Here is a 10,120-nt window from a genome sequence, read left to right as displayed (position 1 = left end):
TCAGACAGAGCACACAATTTTAAAAAAAGTTTCCAATTTACTTATATTATCAAATTTTCTTTGTTCCCATGGTATCCTTTGTTGAAGAGATACCTAGGTAGGTATCAGGAGCAATACATTACAGAATATAGTACTGCCATCTAGTGGTCTCCAAATGGATAACATTTTTGCGAAACTGCTACCATGTAGTTCTCCAGACATGCACTCTCCTGAGCTTATATCCTTTTAAAACAAAGATACCAAGAGATACCATATCACCCTCACTACCAATATTTAACACACTCACAGATGTTATACCATGTTACCAAGTTACTCAAGACGGTAAATTAAAATCAAGGGAAGATCTGCAAAATATAGGAAACTCATTTTTTAGCCACTGGTATAGATACGTGCAGTTAACACATTTCTTAAATGACCAAACACAAAAAAGAAATATGACTAGACCCCTCACAGAGTGGGAATTAATAAGCCGACCTGACTTCCATAGAAAAGGTACACTCTCACTATCATATAAACTCCTAATATCATATCACTCAAAGAATCTCCCCTCTTATACTTAAAAAATGGGAGGAGGTGCTTCAGAAGCAGGTGCCTAAGGAAGATTGGGTTATTATCTTTAAAAATATGAGTAAAACCAACTCGACTATCAAAATTACAGAAATAAATATGAAACTTTTATGCCGATGGTACTTAACACCATCCATTTACCGAGATTCCTCCTCCGATTGCTGGAGAAAATGTGGGGAAAAACATAATTTATGCTTACCTGATAAATTTATTTCTCTTGTGGTGTATCCAGTCCACGGATCATCCATTACTTATGGGATATTAACTCCTCCCCAACAGGAAGTGCAAGAGGATTCACCCAGCAGAGCTGCTATATAGCTCCTCCCCTAACTGCCATTACCAGTCATTCGACCGAAAACATGCAGAGAAAGGAAAACCATAGGGTGCAGTGGTGACTGTAGTTTAATGGAAAATTACCTGCCTTAAAGTGACAGGGCGGGCCGTGGACTGGATACACCACAAGAGAAATAAATTTATCAGGTAAGCATAAATTATGTTTTCTCTTGTTAAGTGTATCCAGTCCACGGATCATCCATTACTTATGGGATACCAATACCAAAGCTAAAGTACACGGATGACGGGAGGGACAGGCAGGCTCTTTATACGGAAGGAAACCACTGCCTGAAGAACCTTTCTCCCAAAAAACAGCCTCCGAAGAAGCAAAAGTGTCAAATTTGGAAAATTTGGAAAAAGTATGAAGAGAAGACCAAGTTGCAGCCTTTGCAAATCTGTTCAACAGAAGCCTCATTCTTAAAGGTCCAAGTGAAGCCACAGCTCTAGTAGAATGTGCTGTAATTCTTTCAGGAGGGCTGCTGTCCAGCAGTCTCATAGGCTAACCGTATTATGCTACGAAGCCAAAAGGAGAGAGAGGTAGCCGAAGCTTTTTGACCCTCTCCTCTGACCAGAATAAACGACAAACAGGGAAGACGTTTGTCGAAAATCCTTAGTTGCCTGTAGATAAAATTTCAGGGCACGGACTACATCTAGATTGTGTAGCAGACGTTCCTTTTTCGAAGAAGGATTAGGACACAAAGATGGAACCACAATCTCTTGATTGATATTCCTGTTAGTGACCACCTTAGGGTAGGAACCCAGGTTTAGTACGCAGAACTACCTTGTCTGAATGAAAAATCAGATAAGGAGAATTACAATGTAAGGCAGATAACTCAGGAGACTCTTCGAGCCGAGGAAATCGCCATTAAAAACAGAACTTTCCAAGATAACAACTTGATATCAATGGAATGAAGGGGTTCAAACGGAACCCCCTGTAAAACATTAAGAACTAAGTTCAAACTCCATGGTGGAGCAACAGTTTTAACACAGGCTTGATCCTAGCTAAAGCCTGACAAAAAGCTTGAACGTCCGGAACTTCTGTCAGACGTTTGTGTAAAAGAATGGACAGAGCTGAAATCTGTCCCTTTAAGGAACTAGCGGATAAACCCTTTCTAAACCTTCTTGTAGAAAAGGACATATCCTCGGAATCCTAACCTTACTCCATGAGTAACTCTTGGATTCGCACCAATATAAGTATTTGCGCCATATCTTATGGTAAATCTTTCTGGTAACAGGCTTCCTAGCCTGTATTAAGGTATCAATAACTGACTCAGAAAAACCACGTTTTGATAAAATCAAGCATTCAATTTCCAAGCAGTCAGCTTCAGAGAAATTAGATTTTGATGTATGAAGGGACCCTGGATCAGAAGGTCCTGTTTCAGAGGTAGCGACCAAGGTGGACAGGATGACATGTCCACTAGATCTGCATACCAAGTCCTGCGTGGCCATGCAGGCGCTATTAGAATCACTGATGCTCTCTCCTGTTTGATTCTGGCAATCAATCGAGGAAGCATCGGGAAGGGTGGAAACACTTAAGCCATCCCGAAGGTCCAAGGTGCTGTCAAAGCATCTATCAGAAACCGCTCCCGGATCCCTGGATCTGGACCCGTAACGAGGAAGCTTGGCGTTCTGTCGAGACGCCATGAGATCTATCTCTGGTTTGCCCCAACGTCGAAGTATTTGGGCAAAGACCTCCGGATGAAGTTCCCACTCCCCCGGATGAAAAGTCTGACGACTTAAGAAATCCGCCTCCCAGTTCTCCACTCCCGGGATGTGGATTGCTGACAGGTGGCAAGAGTGAGACTCTGCCCAGCGAATTATCTTTGATACTTCCATCATTGCTAGGGGAGTTTCTTGTCCCTCCCTGATGGTTGATGTAAGCTACAGTCGTGATGTTGTCCGACTGAAACCTGATGAACCCCCGAGTTGTTAACTGGGGCCAAGCCAGAAAGGGCATTGAGAACTGCTCTCAATTCCAGAATGTTTATTGGTAGGAGACTCTCCTCTGATTCCATTGTCCCTGAGCCTTCAGAGAATTCCAGACAGCGCCCCAACCTAGTAGGCTGGCGTCTGTTGTTACAATTGTCCAGTCCGGCCTGCTGAATGGCATCCCCCTGGACAGATGTGGCAGAGAAAGACACCATAGAAGAGAATTTCTGGTCTCTTGATCCAGATTCAGAGTAGGGGACAAGTCTGAGTAATCCCCATTCCACTGACTTAGCATGCACAATTGCAGCGGTCTGAGATGTAGGCCGTGCAAAGGGTACTATGTCCATTGCTGCTACCAATTAAGCGATCACCTCCATGCATTGAGCTACTGACGGGTGTTGAATGGAATGAAGGACACGGCATGCATTTTGAAGCTTTGTTAACCTGTCTTCTGTCAGGTAAATCTTAATTTCTACAGAATCTTATAAGAGTCCCCAAGAAGGGAACTCTTGTGAGTGGAAAGAGAGAACTCTTCTTTTCGTTCACCTTCCATCCATGCGACCTTAGAAATGCCAGAACTTACTCTGTATGAGACTTGGCAGTTTGAAAGCTTGAAGCTTGTATCAGAATGTCGTCTAGGTACGGAGCTACCGCAAATTCCTCGCGGTCTTAGTACCGCCAGAAGAGCACCCAGAACCTTTGTGAAGATTCTCGGAGCCGTAGCCAATCCGAATGGAAGAGCTACAAACTGGTAATGCCTGTCTAGAAAGGCAAACCTTAGATACCGGTAATGATCTTTGTGAATCGGTATGTGAAGGTAAGCATCCTTTAAATCCACTGTGGTCATGTACTGACCCTTTTGGATCATGGGTAAAATTGTACCGAATAGTTTCCATTTTGAACGATGGAACTCTTAGGAATTTGTTTAGGATCTTTAAATCAAGATTGGCCTGAAAGTTCCTCTTTTTTGGGAACCACAAACAGATTTGAGTAAAACCCTTGTCCTTGTTCCGACCGCGGAACCGGATGGATCACTCCCATTAATAAAAGATCTTGTACGCAGCGTAGAATAGAAACGCCTCTTTCTCTTTATTTGGTATGTTGACAACCTTGACAGATGAAATCTCCCTCTTGGGGGAGAGAATTTGAAGTCTAGAAGGTATCCCCTGAGATATGATCTCTAACGCCCAGGGATCCTGGACATCTCTTGCCCAAGCCTGGGCGAAGAGAGAAAGTCTGCCCCCCACTAGATCCGTTCCCGGATCGGGGGGGCCCTCGATTCATGCTGTCTTAGGGGCAGCAGCAGGTTTCCTGGCCTGCTTGCCCTTGTTCCAGGACTGGTTAGGTCTCCAGCCTTGTCTGTAGCGAGCAACAGCTCCCTTCCTGTTTTGGGTGCAGAGGAAGTGATGCTGCTCCCTGCTTTGAAAATTACGAAAGGAACGAAAATTAGACTGTCTAGCCTTAGGTTTGGCTCTGTCTTGAGGCAGGGCATAGGCCTTTACCTCCTGTAATGTCAGCGATAATTTCTTCTCAACCCGGGCCCAGATAAGGTCTGCCCTTTGAAAGGTATATTAAGCAATTTAGATTTAGAAGTAACGTCAGCTGACCAGGATTTTAGCCACAGTGCTCTGCGTGCCTGAATGGCGAATCCGGAATTCTTAGCCGTAAGTTTAGTTAAATGTACTACGACATCTGAAATAAATGAGTTAGCTAACTTAAGGGCTTTAAGCTTGTGTGTAATCTCATCTAATGGAGCTGATTCAAGTGTCTCTTCCAGAGACTCACAACCAAAATGCTGGCTGCCTGCCGTGACAGGCGCAATGCATGCAAGAGGTTGCAACTATAAAACCTTGTTGAACAAAACATTTTCTTAAGGTAACCCTCTAACTTTTTATCCATCTGGATATGAAAAGGCCACAGCTATCCTCCACCGGCGATAGTGGTACGCTTAGCTAAAGTAGAACTAGCTCCCTCCACCTTAGGGACCGTTTGCCATAAGTCCCGTGTGTCGGTGGGTTCTATTGGAAACATCTTTCTAAATATCGGAGGGGGTGAGAACGGCACACGGGGTCTATCCCCACTCCTTAGTAACAATTTCAGTAAGTCTCTTAGGTATAGGAAAAACGTCAGTACTCGCGGTACCGCAAAATATTTATCCAACCTACACATTTTCTCCTGGTATTGCAACTGTGTTACAATCATTCAGAGCCGCTAACACCTCCCCTAGTAATACACGGAGGTTTTCCAACTTAAATTTAAATTTTGAAATATCTGAATCCAGTTTGTTTGGATCAGAACACGTCACCCGCAGAATGAAGCTCTCCGTCCTCATGTTCTGCAAATTGTGACGCAGTGTCTGACATGGCCCTAATATTATCAGCGCACTCTGTTCTCACCCCAGAGTGATCACGCTTACCCTCTTAGTTCTGGTAATTTAGCCAAAACTTCAGTCATAACAGTAGCCATATCCTGTAATGTGATTTGTAATGGCCGCCCAGATGTACTCGGCGCTACAATATCACGCACCTCCCGAGCGGGAGATGCAGGTACTGACACGTGAGGCGAGTTAGTCGGCATAACTCTCCCCTCGTTGTTTGGTGAAATATGTTCAATTTGTACAGATTGACTTTTATTTAAAGTAGCATCAATACAGTTAGTACATAAATTTCTATTGGGCTCCACTTTGGCTTTAGCACATATAGCACAGATATCTTCCTCTGAATCAGAATGTTTAACACACTAGCAAATAACTAGCAACTTGGAAATACTTTTCAAGTAATTTACTATAATATGAAAACGTACTGTGCCTATAAGAAGCACAGAAAAAGTTATGACAGTTGAAAATTAATAAACTGAAAAGTTATAGCATCAAATCTTTTGTAAAAAAAACCCACAATTTTAGCAAAGGATTGCTCCCATTAGCAAAGGATAACTAACCCTGATAGCAGAAAAAAAAAAAAATACAGAAATAAATGTTTTTTTTATCACAGTCAACTACAATCTCACAGCTCTGCTGTGAGTGATTACCTCCCTCAAAACAAGTTTTGAAGACCCCTGAGTTCTGTAGAGATGAACGGATCATGCAGGGAAGACAATAAACTTCTGACTGAATTTTTGATGCGTAGCAAAAGCGCCAAAAAAGGCCCCTCCCCCCTCACACATAACAGTGAGAGAGATCAGTAAACTGTCATAAAATTAAATAAACGACTGCCAAGTGAAAAAAAATAGTGCCCCAAAACATTTTTTCACCCAGTACCCTCAGAAAATTAAACGATTTTAACATGCCAGCAAAAAACGTTTAACATTAATAAATTGAGTGTTATAAAAAGCCTGTTGCTAGTCCCTGCAAAATAGGCTAAAGTTTTATGCATACAGTAATAATTCCAGTGAAGTGCCATTCCCAGAATACTGAAGTGTAAAATATACATACATGACAGCCTGATACCAGTTGCTGCTACTGCATTTAAGGCTGAGTTTACATTATATCGGTATGGCAGAATTTTCTCATCAATTCCATTGTCAGAAAATAATAAGCTGCTAACATACCTCTTTGCAGATTAATCTGCCCGCTGTCCCCTGATCTGAAGTTTACCTCTCCTCAGATGGCCGAGAAACAGCAATATGATCTTAACTACTCCGGCTAAAATCATAGAAAGACTCAGGTAGATTCTTCTTCAAATTCTACCAGAGAAGGAATAAACACACTCCGGTGCTATTAATAAAATAACAAACTTTTGATTGAAGGTATGAAACTAAGTATAATCACCACAGTCCTCTCACACATCCTATCTATTCGTTGGGTGCAAGAGAATGACTGGTAATGGCAGTTAGGGGAGGAGCTATATAGCAGCTCTGCTGGGGTGAATCCTCTTGCACTTCCTGTTGGGGAGGAGTTAATATCCCATAAGTAATGGATGATCCGTGGACTGGATACACTTAACAAGAGAAAAGGGGATTATATCCATATTTGGTGGACATGTACAGAAATACGCACATACTGGGCAAGTATCCTGACAGAAATAGAAAAAGTAATAGGGATCAAAATAGCACTACACCCGGTAGTTGTACTATTTAACAAATTTCCCCAAATCACATGTAAACTTAGACAATACTTACTATTTACTTTAATCAACGATGCCAAACGCTTATCTCCAAAACACTGGAAACAAACCACAACTCCCAGTGTGCTGGAATGGAGAAACTCTGTCACTTCTACGTTATACTTAGACAAATACCACTTTACTCTTAATAAACGGACAGACGACCACTCTGTTTCCTTTATATGGTAAGAATATACCTACCAGAATCGATCTTTGTCTAATGATTAATTTGTCTATTTAGCATAAAACAATTAATCTAAATGTGATTGCCATACAGTTCAATACTCTTATATATTGAATATCACCTGTCAATTTACCAGTCTACTGTAACCAATTTAATAGTTATATCCATTGTAATGTCTTGAAACATTCAATAAAAATATTTAAAACCTAAAATAAAAAAAATAATAATAAAAAATATAGCAAGAGAATGAAGAAAATTTGATAATAGGAGTAAATTAGAAAGTTGCTTAAAATTGCATGCTCTATCTGAATCACAAAAGAAAAAATGTGGGTTCAGTGTCCCTTTAAGTTTAAATATAACTTTATTTTCCCCATAGACATCAATGGGGTTGCATTACGGTGATCTCCATTCTGCACTTCAGGTGTTTGTTTTTTTTCTAACACTTTCTTCCCATTGATGTCTATGGGGGAAAGCGTGCACGAGCACATCAAATCAGCCCTTGGCTTTTGTGCATTATGGTGCTTAATGCACCATAACGCACAGCACAAGGAGGCTTTTTAGTAACTCGTAATGGCAGCGCTATGGAGAGTGAAATAAGGCAATTTTTTGGGGCTTTTTTTTCACACCCTGTTTAGCGCAAAACTCGTAATCTAGGTGACTGTGCCTTAAAGGAAAAATAGAAGTCATGGATTTGCAAAAAGTTGTTGAATATATTAAAGGGACATGAAACCCAAATTTTTTCTTTTGTGATATAGAAAGAGCATGTCATTTTAAACAACTTTCTAATTTACTTCCATTATCTCATTTGCTTTATTCTCTTGATTTCGCTTGCTGAAAAGCATATCTAGATATGCTCAGTAGCTGTGATTGGTTGCTGCACATAGAGGCCTTGTGTGATTGGCTCGCACATGTGCATTGCTATGTCTTCAACAAAGGATATCTAAATAACTGAGCAAATTAGATAATAGAAGTAAATTGGAAAGTTGTTTAAAATTACATGCCCTATCTGAATCAAGAAAGTTTAATTTTGACTAGAATGTCCCTTTAATCTAGACTGTGTGAATGAAGATGATTTGTAATATGAATTTTGTTGTACCAAACTGTATAATTACTGTATATTACTGTATAATTTATCGATTTCCTATGTGAAATTTGTAGATTCCTTAGTTTCCGTTATTTCTTTAAAAAAATTGGCAGTGCTGCTTTGATTACATTTTATAACCAACCTCACTTTCATCACTCGCTCTTCCTAGTCGATACTGATGTTCATTGAGGTACCTAAGTAATTAAACCCATGTCTCTCTGTACAGAATCCCATACAGGAGTCACTCATTGAATTCAGTGACAGCCACATGAACAGAATTGCAGCAGAGATTTTCCTGGGTGAGTACTCATCAACAAAGAAAAAAACCTGTGTGGGTGTGGAGGAAGCAAAAACAAGAGAATAAATAAAAAAAAGAGCGCCTATATTCTGTTAATTTTTAAAGAATATTCTTTCTACCCACACAATTGATGCAATATACCAAAAAGTAGTGTATTAAAAACCAGTAAAAAGATTTTTATTTTGTATTTTGCAATAACTGTTTATATTGCAAAGTATTTACCAAATTAATATCTGAAACTTTTATTTATTTACAAAGCAGCTATCTTAAAAAGAAAAATATAGAATGTTATATATCCATCTCTCTTTGAGAGGGAGATTTAAGACAGTGCTACTAAACAAATGAATATTTAGTTTGTTTAATATATTTTGTAAGTTTAATAAAAAAAAAATCTTTAAATATATAATAACGTAAAAGCAATTACATTAAAAAAAAAATAATGGAAAGTGTTGGAAAAAGGTGATACTTGCACTGGTAATATCACAGTTAAATATTAGGAAGTCACAATCCACAGATTGTAGCATATAAACTGCAACCAGGCAATCAGGATATCCGTCCGGAAAATCATAAACAAACTACGTTTCAAGGAGAGACTCCTCTTCATCAAATTGCAGATCCTAGATAGAGGGGGGGGGGGTAGAGGGGTGTTGGAGGGTAAGGGAGATCCCACACTGCAGCAAATAGGAAAACAATTTAAAAAAAAATAAAAAAACACTTTAAATCTTTATATTGGTAGACTGTCTGCCAGTATGTAAGATGGTGGTGACCAGTGGGGGGTGAGAGAGGGAAGAGAGCTGTTTGGGAGGGATCGGGGGGGGGGGGGGGTGTAAAATTAATCTTACAACCTACCTGATTAACCACTTTACTGCCAGGAATAATAGAAGTGTGGTGTACAGCTGCAGTTAGCTGCTCTCTAATTACCAAAAAACAATGACAAAACCATGTATGTCTGCTATTTCTGAACAAAGTGTATCCCAGATCAACTTTTAAAACCATTTGTGCCATGATTGCACAAGCGTTATGTAAATAATTTCAGTGAGAAAACCAAAGTTTGTGAAAAAATTAACAATTTTTGATATATGATCACATTTGGCAGTGAAATGGTGGTGGCACAAAATATACCAAAATGGGCCTAGATCAATATCATTAGACCACTGCTTCCCTAATCTCTTCGCCACCTCTTAGGTGGCAAATTTCTATCTCCCCGGTCTCGTCCGACCGTGGAGATTGACAGCTCCTGCCCGCACGTGATTACATTATGCAGCTAGAGTGATCAAACCCAGTGTTAATAAGTCATCAGTAAACATTCACAATAGTAAACTGTTTTTTATGGGAAATTGTATTTGCTTTAATGTTTCTGCCAAAAGTTTACAATGTAGCTGCAGGTAATAAATTACTTAAAATTAGTATATTGTGTTAAAAACCTCACTGTGTTCTACAGCTATAATGAAGTTCATGGGAGATTCTCCTCTAAAGGGTCAATCAGAGCTGGACACTGTCTGTACAATTCTAAAGGTAAGAAGGATAAATAAATAAGCTTTGTGTTACACTTAATTATTATTAGCATTAATTATTATAATCATGTATTTGTATAAAAAATTTGTAGCACTGGGTACGAGCGGGGG

At 39.8% G+C, this 10,120-nt stretch overlaps 1 protein-coding gene across 1 annotated transcript in view; it reads left to right on the top strand.

Annotated features, from left to right (window-relative positions):
• The window catches only part of MYO15A (myosin XVA), a 628,913-nt gene that overhangs the window by 526,629 nt on the left and 92,164 nt on the right, over positions 1–10,120 (top strand). The window contains 2 exon segments of the mRNA XM_053694925.1: positions 8,424–8,496; positions 9,937–10,010. Coding sequence (XP_053550900.1) covers positions 8,424–8,496; positions 9,937–10,010 — 147 coding nt within the window.

The sequence above is a fragment of the Bombina bombina genome, chromosome 11 (assembly GCF_027579735.1).
Source record: "Bombina bombina isolate aBomBom1 chromosome 11, aBomBom1.pri, whole genome shotgun sequence".
NCBI lineage: Eukaryota > Metazoa > Chordata > Amphibia > Anura > Bombinatoridae > Bombina > Bombina bombina.
Note: the sequence above shows the minus strand (reverse complement) of the source record. Positions and strands in the feature narration are given on the sequence as shown.